The 22298-nt window shown below is 38.6% G+C and overlaps 1 protein-coding gene across 1 annotated transcript in view; it reads right to left on the bottom strand.

Moving 5' to 3' along the window:
* Window positions 1-22298, bottom strand: part of LOC145982188 (23 kDa integral membrane protein-like) — a 41828-nt gene that overhangs the window by 508 nt on the left and 19022 nt on the right. Inside the window, exon 4 of the mRNA XM_083115754.1 lies at window positions 3093-3281. Coding sequence (XP_082971880.1) covers window positions 3093-3281 — 189 coding nt within the window. The remainder of the gene's footprint in view (window positions 1-3092; window positions 3282-22298) is intronic.

Genomic DNA, 22298 nt, shown 5'->3' with positions numbered 1-22298 from the left:
ACTGAAACCCAAGGTGCGAAATTCTAGAAGGGACAGGGCGATCCCCCCTCTCCCGTCACCAACAATCATGGCTTCAAAAATACCCTCCCCCCCAGTGGCGTGCCCAGGATTTTCGAAAGGGAGGGGTTACATATACTTTTTCAAGGTAGTTAGCCCTCATTTTGTCGTATCTTCCTACACTCAGAGAACTAAATGCATCATATCGATTGATGCACCAGAATGCATCGATTGATGCACTAAAGTGTGTTTTGTGGCTTCTTCAAAGAATCAGATTCACATTTTATGCATTTGGGTGCATTTTTGTATGTCGTGAATGAAACACCAAAGTGCATCATTTGATTCAAGTGAGGATTTATTTCGGTCGAGATGCACTTTAAAGCATCAGTTGATGTGTTTTGATGCACCTTGATGCGTTTTGATGCATCAGAATGCATTTTTTTCGATGATGCACTTAAACGTTTCGTCTGAGCTACATAAACTCTGTAGCTCAGACCGAACGTTTAACTGCATCTTCCAAAAAGATGCAGGAAGATGCATCAAGGAACATCAACGCACTTTAGTGCATCAATCGGTGCATTCTGGTGCATCAATCGATATGATGCATTTAGTTTTCTGTGTGTACCTTTGACGTTCTTTTTGTTAAGGAATACTGGACCAATGGGAGGGGTTATAACCCCCCACCAACTCCCCCTTGGGCACGCCACTGCCTCCCCCCACCAAAAACTTCCCGAGGGGAGTGAGTTTTTGTCATAACAAAAAGATAAGCAATTAATTTTGACTTTAAAGTACTTTATACTGAGGATAATATTACAAACATATACAAAGTAGTGTGGTTATGAGTAGACCTCGGATTTCAGGTTTTTAACCTATTTTTTCCTTAGCAAGTAAATAAGAAATAACAAATTACGTCAGAGTTTCATTTAAAAACGCAACAACTGATGAAGTTTTATAGTGCCTAAACTAACCTATTTTGCATGTTAGAACCTATTTTAGGTTTATGCGCCTAAATCAAACCCTTCTTTTTAGGTTTTATATATATTTTAAGGTTTTTCTGGATTTATATGTTACACAGAGGTATTTGCTCTGTTTGATACTAAAAAAAAATCAATGACTAACGTGTTTGAAACACATTTTCTGTCGATTTCCCTCCCTTCTTCGATAAAAATAAAAACTAAACTGTGAAAAGCGTCGGTGTATATGTATATGTATAAATTCAATGAGATTTGGATTAATAAAAGTTGCATTTCTTCACGTCTATGCAGAAGAATTCACGCAGAATTCTCGGAGCAAACAATTCACGGACAATTTCCGGAATTCAAGGAATTTCCAGTGACTAGTCACCCTGGTATTGTGCAGCAAATCATAGATACTTAATTCATTCTTCAGGTCAACAAGTAACTTTTGCTAACACAAATATGGGATTTAAATAATTTGTGGATAATTTTGAAAATGATGTATGCAAATGAAAATTTGGTTAGAAAATTAGTATTTTATTGTTACATATACCTATTAAAATATCTTACGGTTCTTTTGAAATTTTGTTTTTGAAGATGTACAAAATCATCAGTATCTTTCAGGAATTTTGAAGCATTTTAAGTTAACCTACTTCAGGATTTTTTGTGCCTAATTTAAGATTTTTAGAACCTATTTTAGGATTTTTAGAACCCATTTTAGGATTTTTAGAACCTATTTTGGAATTTTTAGAACCTATTTTAGGATTTTTAGAACCTATTTTAGTATTTTTAGAACCTATTTTGGAATTTTTAGAACATATTTTAAGATTTTTAGAACCTATTTTAGGATTTTTAGAACCTATTTTGGAATTTTTAGAACCTATTTTGGAATTTTTAGAACCTATTTTAGGATATTTAGAACCTATTTTGGAATTTTTAGAGCATATTTTAGGATTTTTAGAACCTATTTTGGAATTTTTAGAGCATATTTTAGGATTTTTAGAACCTATTTTGGAATTTTTAGAGCATATTTTAGGATTTTTAGAACCTATTTTGGAATTTTTAGAACCTATTTTAGGATTTTTAGAACCTATTTTGGAATTTTTAGAACCTATTTTAGGATTTTTAGAACCTATTTTGGAATTTTTAGAGCATATTTTAGGAACCTAAATGCACATCTTTTAGAACCTAAAAATCCGAGGCCTAGTTATGAGTGTTGAATGCTACTCTATCTTTCAAGGGATCTCTGGCCTCCCCGATGGCGTAGTGGTAACGTCGTTGCCTTGTAATCAATGGCTCACGGGTTCGATACACGGTCGAGGTGCATAGTGGTTCCACTTTAAACTGTAGGTCCAGTCCCGATTATCCTTTATGTGCAGAAAGTGGACTTAATCCTAACTTACCCGTGCCGCACGAGAAACTTACCGGAGGGGCAACTAAAATTCAAGGAACCATTTTGTTCTTGAATCACTGCTTCCTTTGTTGATTTTACATGTCCAGTTATTTATTAATTATAATAATTACAAAAATTACTGTCATTAATTAAAAAATATTAACCAATTATTGCATGAGTTTCACGTGTTTTACCATTCAGTAAAACTTACAAAAACCATAATATTTTTTTCATTAATGCTCTTCTGTTTATAGAGGTGGAGTTTTGTTGATGACTTATTAATAATTACAAAAATTACCATCATGAAGAGCCACTATTACACTGTCACTGGTATGAGTGTTTCATAGCATGCATTGAAAGATGGCGCCTGACAGGCCGAACAAATGCATTTTGCATCCTATGTACATTACATTTATGTTTTCATCAACAAAAGTAATACAGAAATAGTGGGAACACCTTAGGGAACAATGTAATTTATTAATTTTCAATGTTTTATAAAAAAATATCACAGTAAAAAGTCGAAAAAATTGAGGTGATGGGCCTCACAGCCCCCCTACAGTAAGCTAGAGTTAAAACAAAAACTAAATAAACAAAATAATAATAATAATAATAAATTCGTCGCTCTAGTAAAGAGATAAAAAAGATAACACCATGTTAACTGAAGTAAAGCGTTTCGTTTCGTGGAAATTTCCATTTCGATCCCTAAAGACAAAATCCTGGATACTCTCCTGCAAGTAATCCCGTACCTCTATCACAATGAAGGCGAGTGTCGTGATGCCGACGATCCTGTTCCCGTTCTTCACTTCGCTGACCAGCTTCCCCCAGCAGCCTCGGGAGAAGGGCTCCGTCGGTTTTTGAAGACAAGACGATGGCACCTTGTTGAGGGGACCAAAGGTCTTCCAGTCGCCGGGACCATCCATTCCGCAACAACGAAACTGGAAACAAATTAGGGTAATTTCAACAAAGCCACATTACGTTTAAAGCCAGCCGCACACCGGATCCGACACGACTCATTTTTGTCACAAACCGCCTCAGGAAAGGTTTAACATGTCTCTTATGGGCGACAAAACAACGAAGGTCCATCTAGGGCCGGACGGACTGCCAAGAGGGTGGTGGCAATTTCCCTCAAAGAGGGCGCCTCAAGAAATCGTTCATTGTACTCTATCACTACAATAAAGGCTGAAATGACACATACACTTCTTCCATCCAATCAAGGACGTGCCCAAGGGGGGTTGGTGGAGGTTAACCGCACCTCCGTTTGGCCCAGTATTCCTTAAAAAAAGAATGTCAAAGGTAGGAAAAGATGGTGAAGTGAGGGCTGACTACCAGAAAAGGTATACATAATCCCTCCCTTTCGAAAATCCTGGGTACGCCACTGCATCCAATAAAGAAAAACATTTTACATGTCATTTCGATCCTGACCTGTATATGGGGAAATCTCCCCTGTGCTTCGTGAATGAGGTCCGCTTCCTGGGCCTCATTTTCGATAAGAAATTAACATGGCTACCTCACCTTCGCCAGTTAAAGTTCTCTTGTCTTCGAGTTCTCAACCTTCTACGTGTTTTATCTCACACTTCCTGGGGTGCTGATAGGACTGTACTGCTTCGATTGTACCGTGCACTCATCAGGTCGAAGCTTGATTATGGATGTGTTGTGTATTCTTCTGCCCGCCCATCTAGACTTCGCATCCTAGACACCGTCCACCATGCTGGTATACGTGTGTGCTCTGGTGCTTTTCGGACCAGCCCTATCGCCAGTTTGTACGTAGAGGCATCTGAGCCGTCGCTGTCTCTGCGAAGACAGCGGCTGGTAATGAACTACTTCTTCCATCTTCGCTCGATGCCTTCACATCCCTCATTTCACACCATCTCAGACGAGGGTAGGCTGGCAAGCTATCGGCTCCGCCCTAGTGCCACAAGACCATTTGGTGTTCGTGCAGACGAGATCCTGTCAGCACTTGGTGTTCACAGTGATCTTCCTGGCGTCTCTCCACTCATTCCGCCTCTCCCTACCTGGGAGTTTCCTGCACCTTCTATCGATTTTTCCCTGACTGCCCTTCCAAAGTCAGAGACACCAATGGTTGTATACCAGCAAAGGTTTTTAGAACTTCGTGGGAACACCCCAATTTTAATGTGTTTTACACGGATGGGTCCAAGACATTCGAATCAGTTCGCTGCGCCTTCGTCCTAGACTCTCAAAGTTCCAGTTTCTCGCTACATCCTGCCTGTTCCATCTACACGGCAGAGTTGTACGCCATTCTAAAGGCACTGGACTTTGCAGACGTCAATGGGCTGAAGAAAGTCCTTGTGTGCTGCGATTCGACCAGCGTGTTGCAGTCTCTGGATTCGCCGTATTCCCGGCATCCGGTAGCGCAACGCATATTCAGACGGCTTGTGTCCTTATCTGCCAGCACGGATGTACACTTCTGTTGGGTCCCTAGCCACGTAGGCATCCAGGGGAACGAAGCAGCTGATGCTGCCGCCAAGTCTGCTGATGCAGATGGCGACGTTCTCGTCCACCTTTTGCCAGCTAGCGACCTGCAGAATGTGTTCCGCTGTCGCCTTCTTGACACTTGGCAGACCGAGTGGGATGTGGAAACGGGGAACAAGCTTCACGCTGTTAAGCCCACCATAGGTGTTTGGCGTTCCTCGTGTCGTCCCTCTCGGCGAGAAGACGTTATTCTTACCCGCCTGCGTATAGGACACAGCCGTCTCACGCATGGTCACCTACTGCAAGGGCTGGACCCTCCGTTGTGTCGTGCTTGTAATGTTTTATTAAGCATCCGACACATTCTCGTTGAATGTGTCGATCTTGCTTACCTCCGGCAGACTTTTAACCTTTCCGGCTGTTTGTCATCCCTCTTGGGTGATGACAGCAGTATTTTATCACATGTTTTTAGTTTTTTGCGAAGAGCTGGACTCTTCCACCGTCTGTAAGGAGGTTTTTAGTTTATTCTGACTTTTTAATGTGTTGTGTTGACTCGTGCAGGTCTTTTACAACCTGCACTTTTAGTTTTTCCCAAGGGGCTATTTACACCCCTTTTTTAGTTTTGTCAGAATTTTAGATAAGGGGATGTTTCCCCGTATACACGGAAGGGTGCAAAATGGCCTTAAGTGCCGACGCACCCAAAACATTTTAAATCAATCAATCAATTACCACATTATGGTTTTAATGACGAAAAATAATAGCCTGTTTTTAAAAATACTTTCAAGTTTTACTGTGAAAGAACACTTTTATAAAAGTATAGGTATATATATATATATATATATATATATATATATATATATATATATATATATATAGGTATAATACATATATTTAGGTGGTGTGTAATATATATATATATATATATTGTGTAGGTATATGTTTAATACTTCCATAATGACATCAAAATAACAGTCATCTCTTAGCTTAAATTGCTACATGATTTTGCAATACACTTAATATTAGGCAGCAGTAACTTCAATTAATCCAACTCTTTTAGCTACGCCGGACCCTGTGGCCGAGTGGTTAGCACATCGCGCTGCGACGCCAAGGGTCCCGGGTTTGAATCTCGCTCGGGCTTGGTTGTTTGTGAATGTACATCATCAATTTCATCATTTCATCACTCATCCCCATCTTCGCAAATTAGCCAAGAGGCACAAAACGCGAAGTAAAATAAACTAAATCAATCAATCAATCTTTTAGCTACGCACCAGTTAAGGTTCCGAGAAAAAAGGTTCCTGGACCGTAATTAAATTGATCTGGTAAAAAGTTTCCTGGACCGAATTGAAATACCTTGCAGATAAAATTGTTCTCTACGGTCCAGAACCCATTTACGCTTGCTGATTTTCTCTCCTGGACCGGAATTGAAGTTATTTAAAATTCCTGGAACTTTAACAACTCTGGTGTAAACCCTTTCGAAAATCATGGGCACGCTACTGGTTTGCAGGCTGCAAAGAAATCTCCCGGAATTTTATTCTTTGAAGTTGGCAAGCCAGTGAGAAAGAAACAAAGTAGAAGGACGAGAGAGAAGAGAAAGATAAATTTAGAATAAAAACAGGCAGAAATAGTTATGGGGTAGCAGAACATCGATAGAGAGAAAGCATGAAGAAGAAACTGACAGAAATTGAGAGGAAGAACATGGTAAAAGTACAGGGTGGGAAATAACCTTTTGCTAGGGGTCCACAGCAAAAAGTAACAACAATTAAGAAATTATACTAATACCAAATGTTTACTACGACAATTGTGGTTACAAAAACAAAATTAAAAGTTAGTTCACGACAAAGCACCTTGCTTCAAGGCAAATGCTAAGACCAAGACTTTCTTCGGCGAAGTGGCATTGACTTCTTCAGCAGTTCTGAATGGCCGGCTGCAACAACGGACCTGAATGCAGCTGAGCACTTTGGGGCTATTCTGAAGGACGCAGTTGAGTCCTTGATGATAGTGGAACGTGGACCGGACCGCTATTCCCGGCCAACACTCCTTGCACATCTGGAACAAGTCCTCCGTGACATGGAGTGGAATACGGACTGTTTGCGAATCTTCTGAGCTCCTACCCTGATCGTCTTCGTGCTGTGAGAGAAGCAAACGGCGGACATACTAACTTTTAATTTTGTTTTTGTAACCACAATTGTCGTAGTAAACATTTGGTATTACCATAATTTCTTAATTGTTGTTACTTTTTACTGTGGACCCCTAGCAAAAGGTTATTTCCCACCCTGTATGAAACACATGAAAGAGAGCAGAAGTAAGCCATTTTTAATTATTCCATCGGGGTTCAAGCGAACCTTGTGGACGCCCATGAGTTCTTATGACATAAAATTACTTTAGATATTACTATGCAAGCCTGCATTTTCCACAAATAACATATCTCTCTCTCTCTCTCCATCTTTTATATCTTTCTCTTTAGCTCTCTCTTTCCTTCTCACTACGTCTCTCTCTCCATCTCTCTCTTTCCTTCACTATTTAACTCTCTCCCTCTTTTTTTAGCTCTGTTTCATTGTCACTCTCTCTTCCCCTCTGTATCTCTCTCTCTCTCTCAGTATTTTTCTTTAGCTCTCTCTCTCACACATTCTTGCTCCCTTTCTCTCTCACTGTCTCTCTCTCTCTCTCTCCTCCTATCTCCCTCTCTTTAGCTCTGTCTTCTTTTCTCAGTATCTCTATTTAGCTCTCTCTATCACACTTTTGTTCTCTCTCTCTCCCCCCTAGCTCTCTCTCTCTCTCTCTCCTCCTATCTCCCTCTCTTTAGCTCTGTCTTCTTTTCTCAGTATCTCTATTTAGCTCTCTCTATCACACTTTTGTTCTCTCTCTCTCCCCCTAGCTCTCTCTCTCTCTCTCTCTCTCTCTCTCTGCAGTTTTTCTGTAGTAAAATGTTCAATTTCCCTTCTAGAATTTTGGAAGGGGCAAAATGAGGGTGTGGCACCTCATTTCTTCAGAAATACAGAGTGTCCGAAAAGTCACGCAACCCGGTGTTTACGACCGTATAACGGAATAGTGAAACGGAATGAGAAGAAACGCTTTCCGCCAAGAGAATGCCCTGTGTATTGGGAAAATTTAGAAAGACAAACATATGTAAGAACATGCATGTTTTAATAACAAATAAGCAAAGTGTTGCCAAAGGCGGAAAAAATATTTAGAAATCGTGTATATTGATGCACAGAACTCACTGAGGTAAATTATTGCAACATTTCACAATACCAACGAACAATTTGGATGGCCATCTAATGAATTTGACAGAAAAAGAACTTTGACGAAGTTTCAAAAACATTGCAGAAGGGAATAAATGGGCTGTTCCAAAAATCGATGTTTTCACAATATTACGAGGGACACTGGCAACACTGTTGGTGTCACGTGTCACTAACAGATGTGTTTCACCTCAGGCTATCACACTAAGGCACTTTTAACGACAAAGGAGAAAGTTGGTTATTCTCGAACATATGCAATAAATTACATACACCTTGCAACCCTGAAATGTGGGTATCCCTACAAATTAAAGCAAATGTTCGAAGTGTCCACCATTTTCTTGGATACATAAGTTGGTTCGCTTGATCATGTTCTCAGATGCCTTCCTGAGGGTTGCATCACCGATATTATTAATTTCCTGTGTAATGTTTCGTTTCAGCTCCTCCATGTTCTGGGTCCCGTTTGGTATACTTTCCCCTTTAAGTAACTCCACAGAAAAAAATCTGCAGATGTTAAATCGGGCGAGCGACTGGGCCATAAATCCTTGGAATTCTCTCAGCATACGAAGAGATTCATTAGATGTATGGCAAGTTGCTCCATCTTGTTGTAGCCAAACATCACGTTCGTCTTCTTCCAGGAGAGCAACGAATTGCATTATGAGATCCCCGTACACAGCAGTATCCACTGTTGTCTCAAAGAATAACGGTCCCACAATACGACGTCGCGATATTCCACACCATACACCGATTTTCGGAGAGTGCAAGGGTAGTTCATGCAACTGATGTGGGTTTTCTGTCGACCAATGCCTGGAATTTTGGCTGTTGACATACCTATCCAATTGAAACCACATTTCAGGGTTGCAAGGTGTATGTAATTTATTGCATATGTTCGAGAATAACCAACTTTCTCCTTTGTCGTTAAAAGTGCCTTAGTGTGATAGCCTGAGGTGAAACACGTCTGTTAGTGACACGTGACACCAACAGTGTTGCCAGCGTCCCTCGTAATATTGTGAAAACATCGATTTTTGGAACAGCCCATTTATTCCCTTCTGCAATGTTTTTGAAACTTCGTCAAAGTTCTTTTTCTGTCAAATTCATTAGATGGCCATCCAAATTGTTCGTTGGTATTGTGAAATGTTGCAATAATTTACCTCAGTGAGTTCTGTGCATCAATATACACGATTTGCAAATATTTTTTTTTCCGCCTTTGGCAACACTTTGCTTATTTGTTATTAAAACATACATGTTCTTACATATGTTTGTCTCTCTAAATTTTCCCAATACACAGGGCATTATCTTGGCGGAAAGCGTTTCTTCTCATTCCGTTTCACTATTCCGTTATACGGTCGTAAACACCGGGTTGCGTGACTTTTCGGACACTCTGTATTATTGTAAGTGGACGGTATTTTCCGAATCCTCCCCATCTTTAGAAGTAAGTTCTGAATTCCAGTCGTTGAACAAGAAAATGGAGTATGCTTCATTGTGGCAGAGAAAATTGAATCATTAACACGCTTTCAATTCAAGTGTGGTATTGTTTATTTGGTGCCTACTTTATTAAATTAGTGCCGATTTTCTGAAGCACGAAAAGATACAATCATTCGTCGCCTCCTACTGTTGTGATTCAGACAGTTTAGAGTCCGAGCTAAAGCTGATGCCAAAAGTTATGGCACGCTACGAGGCAGAGCAGCTGCTTGCAATAGTTGAAACATTCAAAATTGCCTTTTACGAACTTCTTAAGCTTTGTGTTATTGTAATGTGGATACCCCATCAACAGCTGCTTGCGGCCAATTAAGTGTTACCTTCGTAATCGAATTGATAACGAGAGGTTCAGTGCTGCATTCTGTTATTTGAGAAAAATCTTGCAAATCTTTGTACATAAAATAATTTTGCAGCTGCTCATAAAAAAACAGTCTTATCTTATTGTAGTTTCTTCCTGTGATTAACTTTCTCACTGATTTACAACTACCTTTGGATATGACTGTAAAATATATCATTGGTAAAATTATATCGTAGTAAAGTTGTAAGTAAATACCTTTAAGCAGGTGCCCCTATCACACGGAACTAGATTTCTAGTTGGAATGCTCTAGTTGACGCTGGACTGGCTACCCATTTGTTAGTTTTCGCCTCACACGGTACTTGTTACACCGTACTTGTCGATAGTCTTTCGTTCCCATAATGGCGGCCGCGCGAGATGTAAACAACGTATCACTTCACACTTTTAAAATACGATAACTATTCAACCGAGAGGAATATCGCATCGCATTAAATGGTTTTAGGTAGAGAAGAACGGCGCTGATAAAATACATACTTTACAACGTTTACTATACACGTATGGAAGAATATTTTAGCTTTTTCAATTGTAAACATGCCTTTCGTGTTGTATGCTCTCGGAAGCCACAGACAAAAAAGGCTACTTTACAAACTCACAGATTATCTTCACATGGCCAAACTTTGCTGTGATTGGCTGTTCCACAGAATCTAGTCGAATAAGTTAGTAGCAATTAGAACATGTCCTATTCCTCAAAACCAGTCAAGCAGTCAGCCAGGCGGCCATGATTACTACCCAGAAAGTCAGTTCATCGCCAACTAGGGCATTCCAACTAGAAATCCAGTTCCGTGTGATAGGGGCTTTAGAGTTAGCACCCCCTAGAATTTGAAACCGAAATCTGTAGCCTGGCCCCACTCATTTCAGGCTGGCGCCGTCACTGTGTGAATGCATAAGGTTACATTTACAACAAAATGTGATATTTCGGAAAACAGAGTAGCTACAACGAGGATAGAATGGGGGTCTGGCAACTTTGGAATAGTTGAACCATCTCGAAGAGCTTACATTTAAGATTTAAGAGTAACGTAAATAGGTTTTTGAGAAATGGTCAAGTGTTACTTGATGATTAGAAACAGAAGCCTTTTCTTGGATGATAAACTGATTCCTTACCAACTACTCGTATTATTCTTAAGAAATAAGTATTTTTGGCATTTCCGCGCTTGGGGCTCGCATAATGCGAGTTTCCCTCTGACGCTGTTGCAGCTCTTTTGGCTTGGGCGCCGTGTCAGGGGAGGTTGCATCATTTAGGAAAGCCGTGAACGCAGCGATCGGTGTGTTAGCAAATGTAGTGTTGCAAACCCATTCCATTGGAGATCGTGTGACAGAGTCGAGGCAACCCATATTTCATTCCAAATTAAGGGATTTTTTTTTTTAGAAAAGGGAAATTTCGATGGTACATTGTCCCTCTGATTCTTTCCCGAGCATGACAGGGGAAGAAAAGGGGGAGGAGAGGAGGGTAACTGAAAGAGAAACGGGTGTTTTAAACATTCCTGATATTGCCTTTGCTTAGTGCATCTTGGCCTAAATAAACGGTCTCTGTGGCGCAGTAGACGAATTATCAACCCGCGAGGAGGGAGCGTAAATCAATCAGCCAGCAGCTTTGCATTGTGTGTGTCTGTTGCTGCGTTGTAAAATTGTTTAGCGCTGTCAAAAGGTCGTTCCTGTGTTTGATTTCATGATGAATAGGGAAACTGTACATAGCGAAAGCAGAGCCTTAATATTTAACGTTATTGAATTTTTGGAGGGAAGTTAGCCACAAAGCCTGTAGCAACTGCAGTAATATATGGATACGGCGGAAGAGAAGGAAAATTCTGAAGTACGAAGCAGGGCAGTGTGAACTGTGTGAGTACTGTAAGTTTCTTTAAGATTTATTATTCTCTTGATTTCGCTTGAGTTGCTTGGTTCGATCAGTCTGTTATTAGAAATAAACAACAGCTAGATAGCATAGGCGTGCGCAGACCCTCTGATTAGGGGGGGGGGGCAAGTATACATTGCTACTTTCAAGTATAGATTTAGTGAATGAAATACCATGTAATTCTTATCCACATTGCTACATAAGAACGTTAAATGAAAGCCATCCCATCCTTTTCACAACCCAGGTGGTGTTATACGTAAATCACGGTTAGTTGGGACCGGGCAGGTGTGCACAGCGTATGGATTTGTGTGCTTTTTGCAATGCTTTCAAACAATATTTTTTCTCCTTTGATGAAAAGATTCTCTCGGGCTATCCACCAGGTGAGTTGTAAAAAAGATTCCAATCTCTCGAGAGCTAACATCACTCTCTCATTAATCAGATTTCAAAATCATCATCGTATGGAATAGCATAATTTGTTTTTTGTAGTCGTAAGGTCAATGGTCCTGCAGTGAGCTTTTACGTCGAATAGGAAATGACCTTGGCGTTTTCTGCGGATATTAATTGTGCCCCCCCCCCCCTCCTCGCCATCCTTCCAGATTGGAGAGATCGACCCTGATGTTTGACAAGTTTTGCTATGACTGCGTAAAAATGTCACGCTTCGCCACTGACACCCATAGAGCCAGACAATCAGCCGCCACTGCCGTTACCAGTGATAACTTCCATGCTCTAGAGATTAGAGAATTGTTGTGCAAGAATAAGAGTGTAGGGCTGGATTAGATGGTTATTGTTGTAAGTCGTTATCATAATTGTTTCCATTGCCACGGTAAACTGAACGATCAGATGTGAATTAACACAGGAAGAAAATACCTGTAATGAAGGGTCCCGGGTTCGACCCCCTTTTCAGGCATATTGCACAGTGTTTCGGATCCAAATGTATCCTGTAGGTTTATTTTCGATTAGCCTATCATGAGCATAAAGTGGGCTTAAATCAAACTTCAAAATAATATTCTCTATCCTGCAAAACTTTGTGATGAAAAGAACATCTGAGTCTTCAAAAGTATTAGGCATAATAACATATCCAAAAGCTAACAGTTGGGAGGGGCTATCGCCCTCGTCACCCTCGCTTCCCCGCTTCCCCGCTTCCCTGTATCCTTGCTAGCGTGTTTATAATCTACGTGGTATCAACAGTCAACAGTGGCCTAGAGTAGCTACTTGCTTTACTCAACGCATTCTGTAGATAAAGCTGTTTTGGCTTTCTTATCTTATTTTTCTGGATTGTGATTTGTCGACGCTTCACATTCCTCGCACAGGAAGAGGGAAGGAAGGTGTCACTAGTACACGGCCATCAACATGGGAGGAATTCCGTTGGTATAGGGTTACCAGATCACTCTAAGGGAAAAGTTGGACGTGATGTAATAAACTGTAGGACATTTAACAATATTTTCGCTGATGAAAAACAACGTTTGGTAATGTTGCACCGGAAGCCGTGCGGTGTTGTTTTTCACCCCTCGCAACTTTACATATCTTTAAACAATCAGTTGATAGCACTTCCCCACTAACAATAAATAGTCCATGTCCACGAATATAAGAATAAATGCGCCACTGTTTTCAATGCAGTGGCGCAGATAGTATTCTTTCTTGGAGACTGAGAGGGCAATAAGGGGGCTTCATGTGGTCAAATATTTAGCGCATGATATTTTGTATTTTTCGCTTCATATTTGTTAAAAAGACAGATAGGCTAAATGTGTACATATACAGATATTTAAAAAAATAATGTTTTGGGGGATTGTTCAAAGTATAGTAAACACTCCTCTTTGAACTTCGAGGTGGGTGGGGCTTTAGTCCCAGTGGCTGCGCTACTTCAAGTTTTGAGTGTAGAACTGGACCTCTAGTTTGTCGGTGATGATCCAAGGTCCGTTGGAATCTAGAGAAAAATTAACTTGGACTCCCAAGTCTTGAGAGAAAGGTAATTGAGCGCCGATGGGAACGTGTTAATTGAAAATGCGTCACTCAATGAAAAGACGAGCGGAAGGACTTAAGCCGAAAAAGATTGTTGTAACGGAAGTTTAATGTTAAGAGACCTCGATATTATTTATATATTCGATATATCACTGAACATATATTTTTTTAGACTTTTATATTAAACAAGGTATTTTTTTAATAGATCATTACTGGGACACAGGGAGGTTGTTGTTATACCCTCCCCCCTATTTAAGAAAATCTTCATAAAGCTTTCCCCCAGCTAGGATAATTTGCATAAGCATCCTCCACCTACTGCAATATCTCCATGTTGATCCAAATAGCTATTCTCTCTCCTATCCACAATATCGTCTCAGCTAAAAAAAATGCACTTCAAGGACTGGATCGTTACAAAATCATATCAAACTGGAAAAGAAGAACTGATTCGACAGAAAATTTCAATGGAAAAGTAAAATGAACTTCACAAAATAACCTAAAGTAACGGTGACACTTAAATCATGTTATTGTGCGACAGAAGATGCAGCCCCTGGAGTAAGAGAATAATTCTCCCCTGGGCGCCACATCTTACTTAGTTTTAGGGCTCCTTTGAAGTGTTTAAAAGAAAAATTAACTAACCTTTCAAACTATAGCTAAGAATCGAGAATACTTGGCAGGTGTGCATATGTAGGAAATGTAAATTAACTCTTATTTGAATATAGAAAAAGTGCGTGTAAAGGTATGGATATTGGTTTTCCAATTGTTGGCTATTTGTAAGTAAATTAATTCAGCCTTTCGGATTCAAGTTACCCGGGGCCCCTCTTGCTGAGCCAGTGCATCCTTGCTTATTAACGCAGACATTGTCTTATATTCTACCGGAAACCCATTCGACCACACATTAAAAATTAATAATAAAGAACACTGAGTCGTGGAAGTTATTTATGGTGACCGTTGACTCGTACAATAGTGCGAAATCTGTGGATACATATTCTAAGTTCACGAACGGTAAATAAATAAATGAAATTCTTTCTCGCCTGGGTAGTTTGAATTGTTATTGTTGACTCACATCTGTCTCTTAAATAGTTCTATCTATTGAATTCCTGGGATTATTAAAAATTTTAAGAGCACAAAGAGAGCGGGGGTTGCGGGGGCGGCTGCTACGCCACTGGAGGAAGTGCACGGCGTAAGTGACGACAAAAGATAATGGATCCCGACAAACATTTACTTATGGCCATAAGTTACATAAAGGTTACTTACTAGTTATGTTTATATTGTATGAACTATGCCGGATTAATATATATATATTCTTATAATCAATAATAGTAGTGGTATTTGTGGTAGGGACAGCGCGGGAAAGTATGAACCCCCCTCAAGCAGATTTGCTTACACTTAAAACAGGCTCAACATGCCCATACGAGCTTTTTGCTCAAGTGTGGAACCCCGCCTAATCCAAGATTTTTGTAAAAATGCCCTCATGGATTCCATGAGAAAGTATGACCCCCCTCAGATTGATTTGTTTACACTTACAGAAGGCACTTCTGTGAGATTGTTGTCCATAAACCTGTCAAAAATATGCCCCTCTTGATATTTTTTTTGGCCACACTTAAAATTAGGCCACCCACACCCATCCACACCCACACCCACACCCACCCACACCCACCCACACCCTCATATATTCACTTCCGGTCCACTTCCGGTCCACTTCCGGTCTACTTCCGGTCCACTTCCGGTCCACTTCCGGTCTACTTCCGGTCCACTTCCGGTCTACTTCCGGTTTGCCTACTTCCGGTCCACTTCCGGTCCACTTGTGGCCAAGTTGTGCCCTATTTCTGCTTTTTTTTATCCAGCATAGAGTTTTGATTTGAATCCCAAGAAATTGTATATAAATACCAAAGCCAAAAATATTAAGTGTATATACACATACACACGTACACACACACACAAAGCACAGTGCTGAACCCAACTGATATTTTTATCCAGCATAGAATTTTGATTTGAACCCCAAGAAATTTTATATAATATAGATACCTGAACATGCAAACATATTTTGAAAGAAGAAATATTGCAAGATATATAAAATCAGACCACCTGTTGGATTGTTTTAGGGAAAAATCTATCAGAGTATGATTTTTTTAAAGTGCAAAATGAAACAGAAGCAAGATGGGTACTTGACAGTGATGTTGGGTTTGGGTATGTGAGCATAGAATTGGGTTCTGAATATGATGATTTTGAATCCAATACATACTGGCATAGAATTGATGCATACCTGTTGCATTGTTCTTGGGGAAAATATGTTGCTTTTTTTACAAAAAGTACTTCAAGTTTAGAAAAATTTAGGTTTTACAAATTTTTTCATGATCATAGAATTTATACAAACAGCAGGTGGCCTGTTGATGACATATCATGGGACACAACAATTTCCATACTTGATGAGGCAGGAAAATTGGATGTAAATTCTGGTTTATATTTTAATGAGTTGATTATGTACCTGCTTAAAAACAATATCAATTCTGGCTTATTCAATACAAGATGGACTTAAATAATTACACAAAATATTTTTTTTGCTAACAATTTCAAGTTTCTTGAGTGGGAATATGTTGTTTTTAAGATCAGTATTGATTCTGTAGTACAGCATTGCTGTGGAACATGTTAAGTCCTTGGATTCTGTCACACCTATTCTAATACAATTAATATCACAAGTACCATTACAAGGCACGCACCGCATAAAATCATAATTCCAAGCGATGGAATGGATTCCACGATTCCATATCAAACATACTGCAATTGGAGCTTCAGCAGTTCGGGACTGTGCAATATATTGTCTACAAATGTAGGATTGTACGGGTTGCAAACAAAACTCCCAAAGCTTATGTATTTCAGGTTTCTTAAATTTGAAACAGAATCCAAACTGTCTGGAAGTTCATAAAAGTGAAGCCATTCTACAAGCGGGTCTATCTCAGCTTTTGCATGATATATTTGAGCAAGAGGTGGTGTTTATAATATTTGTTGGTATAGAGGTTTGTTCTGAGTACAATTATATCTTATTAATTATGAACAGCTCTGCTGCATGTTGTGATGATGAATATCTAGTCCCTAAACCTAACAGAGCTGTGCAGTGATGTTGTTATTGGGAACAGGATTCAAATCCTACAAATATTTATGGATAGGAGTGAAGAATTAATTTTTGCCATGAAATTATATCTAGATACTCAATATCCCTGTGCAACAATGCTGTTATTGGGAACAGGATTCAAATCCTACACAGATACAGATTCTTGCTGAGCTTAATAGGTGATTGTCATGGAAGATTTCTGCTGTTATTAGGTACAAAATTCAATTACACAGACACAGATATAAATAATAATGCATACAGAACTGTGGTTTCTATAAATCTATACTCAATATCCCTATACCTGACAGCTGTGCGGTGATGCTGTTATTGGGAACAAGATTCAAATCCCACACAGAAACAGATTTTTGCTGGGTTTAGAACTATTATGGATAGGTGATTGCCATGAAATAATATCCCTATACCTGACAGAGCTGTGCAGTGATGCTGTTATTGGGAACAATTTTAACAGAGCTGTGTTTTCCATAAATCTATACTCAATATCCCTATACCTGACAGAGCTGTGCAGTGATGCTGTTATTGGAACAGGATTGAAATATACAGATCCTTGCTAAACTTAGAACTATGCCATGAACAAAACTGTGCGGGGATATAATTATTGGGAACAAGCTTCAAAACCTCGCACAATGCTGAGCTTAGAGTGAAGATACCAGTGATATAATTATTGGGAACAGGATTCAAATTTTGGATAGGTGATTACCATGAAGATACTCAATATTTTTGTTATTAGGTATAAATATTATTTTATTCAATTCTTCACCTCCATATCTATAACATCTCTGTGTAATTCCATAACAGTTCCATGCTCAGCTCACAAACAAATCTCATCTAACAGTTCCACAACAGTTCCATGCTCAGCACTGTGTCTCTGTAAGGCAAGCACAGCTCTGTTAGAGATAGGGATTAAAAATTATTTCATTCTTCACAAATCTAACAGTTCCATGCTCAGCTCTGTCTGTGTGGGGATTTGTACCTAATAACATCAAAACAACACAGCTCTGTTAGTTCAATTCTTCACATCCATATCCATAACATCTCTGTGTAATTCCATAACAGTTCCATGCTCAGCTCTGTGTCTATGTAGAGCAGATAGGGATATTATATAAATTTAAAAATTATTTTATTCTTTACAAACAAATCTCTTCTAACAATTCCATAGCAGTTCCATGCTCAGCTTGTATCTGTGTGGGATTTGTACAGCAATATTAGAGACAGAGTAGATGGGTATAAATATTATTTTATTCAATTCTTCACCCCCATATCCATAACAGCTCTGTGTTTATAATCTAACAATTCCCATAACAGTTTCATGCTCAGCAAGGCTCTGTGTCTGTGTAGTTTCATAACAGTTCCTGTGTGGGATTTGTACAGAGCACAGCTCTGAGATAGGGACTAACAGTTAGGGTATAATTAATTCTTCACATCTAACAACTATAACAATTCCTTCTATCTATTGAGTGTCTAGATGTTATTTCATCCCTATGCCATGACAGTTTCAACTCTGTATTTGTGTGGGATTTAAAGCTTGTCTAATTCTTCACATCTCCCAATGTGTGGCATGAAATTGTGTTTTTTGCCAAAAAAATCTCAGCATGGCCCTGTGTCTGTGTGAGATTTGAGGCCTGTTCCCGGTATAGGTAGATTTGAAATAGGATCTGTGCCTCCCGGCTTGAGAAGAAAGGGACTATGCATATTGTTTTGAGGTGGGATCTGAATCTCAGCAAAAGCCCTAATCACAGCGGAGCTGTGTCAGGGATCATAATTGATAGGATATAATTGTATTCAGAACAAACCCCCCTATAAGATATGATAATTTTCAAGCTCTGCTGTTACAAACACTTCCCTGTATACATACTGGGCTATCACTATAATAATATTTGCCACATGTTCTGTGATCTTGTAATAATTATTCCTGTCGGTGATAAAAATATTGTTCAATTCTAACTAGCTCAATTCTTCACAATTCCATAACAGTTCCATGCTCAGCTAGCAGATAGGGATATTAAGTATAAATTTAAAAATTATTTAATTCTTCACAAACAAATCTCATCTAACAATTCCATAACAGTTCCATGCACAGCTCTGTGTCTGTGTGAGGCAAGCACAGCTCTGTTAATAAATTTTATTTTTTCCAATTGTATAATTGAGCATAGCAAAAAATCTCAGCATGGCCCTGTGTCTGTGTTTGAGACCTGTTCCCGGTATAGGTAGGTACAAATCTGGCAATCACATAGGATCTGTGCCTCCCGGCTTGAGATATGCATATTGTTTTGAAACCTTACTGGGTGGGATCTGAATCTCAGCAAAAGCCCTAATAAAATATAATTTGGATGTGTTTCTGTATTTTTCAAGCTCTGCTGTTACAAACACTTCCCTGTATACATACTCTGCAACATATGGGCCATCACTATAATAATATTTGCCACATGTTCTGTGATCTGTAATCTTGTAATAATTATTCCTGTCGGTGATACAAACATTGTCACAAATTTCCTGTCTTGAGGAAATATCAACAAGGCTTATTCTTCACAAACAAATCTCATCTAACAATTCCATGCTCAGCTCTGTGTCTGTGCGAGGAGGATTTGTACCTAATAACATCAGTACAGCACAGCAGCTCTGTTAGAGATAGGGATGATTTATTATTGAAACATCTAGAAATTATTCTTCACAAACAAATCTCATCTAACAATTCCATGCTCAGCTCTGTGTCTGTGCAAGGATTTGTACCTAATAACATTAGTACAGCACAGTTACTCTGTTAGAGACAAAGCAAATAGGTATAAATATTATTTTATTTATTTCTTCACAACAGCTCTGTGTCTGTGTGAGGCAAGCACAGCTCTGTTAGAGATAGGGATATTGAGTATTGAAACATCTAGAAATTATTTTATTCTTCACAAACAAATCTCATCTAACAATTCCATGCTCAGCTCTGTGTCTGTGTGGGGATTTGTACCTAATAACATCAAAACAACACAGCTCTGTTAGAGACAGAATATTCAATTCTTCACAATTCCATAACAGTTCCATGCTCAGCTCTGTGTCTATGTAGAGCAAAACTGTTAGAGATAGGGATATTAAGTATAAATTTAAAAATTATTTCATTCTTCACAAACAAATCTTATTTAACAATTCCATAACAGTTACATGTTCAGCTCTGTGTCTGTGTGAGGCAAGCACAGCTCTGTTAAATATATGAATATTAAGTATAGATCTAAATTTTATTCTTCACAAACAAATCTCATCTAACAATTCCATAACAGTTCCATGCTCAGCTTTGTGTCTGTGTGGGATTTGTACAGCAACATAGCTTTGTTAGAGACAGAGTAGATGGGTATAAATATTATTTTATTCAATTCTTCACCTCCATATCAATAACAGGTCTGTGAAATTTATTTTTTACATCTAAAAATTCCCTTAACAGTTTCATGCTTAGCAAAGCTCTGTGTCTGTGTAGATAAGGATATTAATATTTTATTTTTTTATAACAGTTCCTGTGTTTGTGTGGGATTTGTACAGAGCACAGCTCTGAGATAGGGACTAACAGTTAGGGAATAATTAATTCTTCACATCTATTGAGTGTCTAGATGTTATTTCATCCCTATGCCATGACAGTTTCAACACTGTATTTGTATGGAATTTAAAACTTGTCTGAAAAGTGGCAATCAATGCCCATTGTTTCTATATAAACGTTTCAACATATGTTGAACATGTATGGAATTTAAAACTTGTCTGAAAAGTGGCAATCAATGCCCATTGTTTCTATATAAACGTTTCAACATATGTTGAACATATGTTGAAACGTTTATATAGAAACAATGGGCATTGATTGCCACTTTTCAGACAAGTTTTAAATTCCATACAAATACAGTGTTGAAACTGTCATGGCATAGGGATGAAATAACATCTAGACACTCAATAGATGTGAAGAATTAATTATTCCCTAACTGTTAGTCCCTATCTCAGAGCTGTGCTCTGTACAAATCCCACACAAACACAGGAACTGTTATAAAAAAAATAAAATATTAATATCCTTATCTACACAGACACAGAGCTTTGCTAAGCATGAAACTGTTAAGGGAATTTTTAGATGTAAAAAATAAATTTCACAGACCTGTTATTGATATGGAGGTGAAGAATTGAATAAAATAATATTTATACCCATCTACTCTGTCTCTAACAAAGCTATGTTGCTGTACAAATCCCACACAGACACAAAGCTGAGCATGGAACTGTTATGGAATTGTTAGATGAGATTTGTTTGTGAAGAATAAAATTTAGATCTATACTTAATATTCATATATTTAACAGAGCTGTGCTTGCCTCACACAGACACAGAGCTGAACATGTAACTGTTATGGAATTGTTAAATAAGATTTGTTTGTGAAGAATGAAATAATTTTTAAATTTATACTTAATATCCCTATCTCTAACAGTTTTGCTCTACATAGACACAGAGCTGAGCATGGAACTGTTATGGAATTGTGAAGAATTGAATATTCTGTCTCTAACAGAGCTGTGTTGTTTTGATGTTATTAGGTACAAATCCCCACACAGACACAGAGCTGAGCATGGAATTGTTAGATGAGATTTGTTTGTGAAGAATAAAATAATTTCTAGATGTTTCAATACTCAATATCCCTATCTCTAACAGAGCTGTGCTTGCCTCACACAGACACAGAGCTGTTGTGAAGAAATAAATAAAATAATATTTATACCTATTTGCTTTGTCTCTAACAGAGTAACTGTGCTGTACTAATGTTATTAGGTACAAATCCTTGCACAGACACAGAGCTGAGCATGGAATTGTTAGATGAGATTTGTTTGTGAAGAATAATTTCTAGATGTTTCAATAATAAATCATCCCTATCTCTAACAGAGCTGCTGTGCTGTACTGATGTTATTAGGTACAAATCCTCCTCGCACAGACACAGAGCTGAGCATGGAATTGTTAGATGAGATTTGTTTGTGAAGAATAAGCCTTGTTGATATTTCCTCAAGACAGGAAATTTGTGACAATGTTTGTATCACCGACAGGAATAATTATTACAAGATTACAGATCACAGAACATGTGGCAAATATTATTATAGTGATGGCCCATATGTTGCAGAGTATGTATACAGGGAAGTGTTTGTAACAGCAGAGCTTGAAAAATACAGAAACACATCCAAATTATATTTTATTAGGGCTTTTGCTGAGATTCAGATCCCACCCAGTAAGGTTTCAAAACAATATGCATATCTCAAGCCGGGAGGCACAGATCCTATGTGATTGCCAGATTTGTACCTACCTATACCGGGAACAGGTCTCAAACACAGACACAGGGCCATGCTGAGATTTTTTGCTATGCTCAATTATACAATTGGAAAAAATAAAATTTATTAACAGAGCTGTGCTTGCCTCACACAGACACAGAGCTGTGCATGGAACTGTTATGGAATTGTTAGATGAGATTTGTTTGTGAAGAATTAAATAATTTTTAAATTTATACTTAATATCCCTATCTGCTAGCTGAGCAT

This window comes from Lepisma saccharinum, assembly GCF_977018435.1.
Source record: "Lepisma saccharinum chromosome 12 unlocalized genomic scaffold, izLepSacc3.1 SUPER_12_unloc_1, whole genome shotgun sequence".
In the NCBI taxonomy this organism is placed as follows: domain Eukaryota; kingdom Metazoa; phylum Arthropoda; class Insecta; order Zygentoma; family Lepismatidae; genus Lepisma; species Lepisma saccharinum.
Note: the sequence above shows the minus strand (reverse complement) of the source record. Positions and strands in the feature narration are given on the sequence as shown.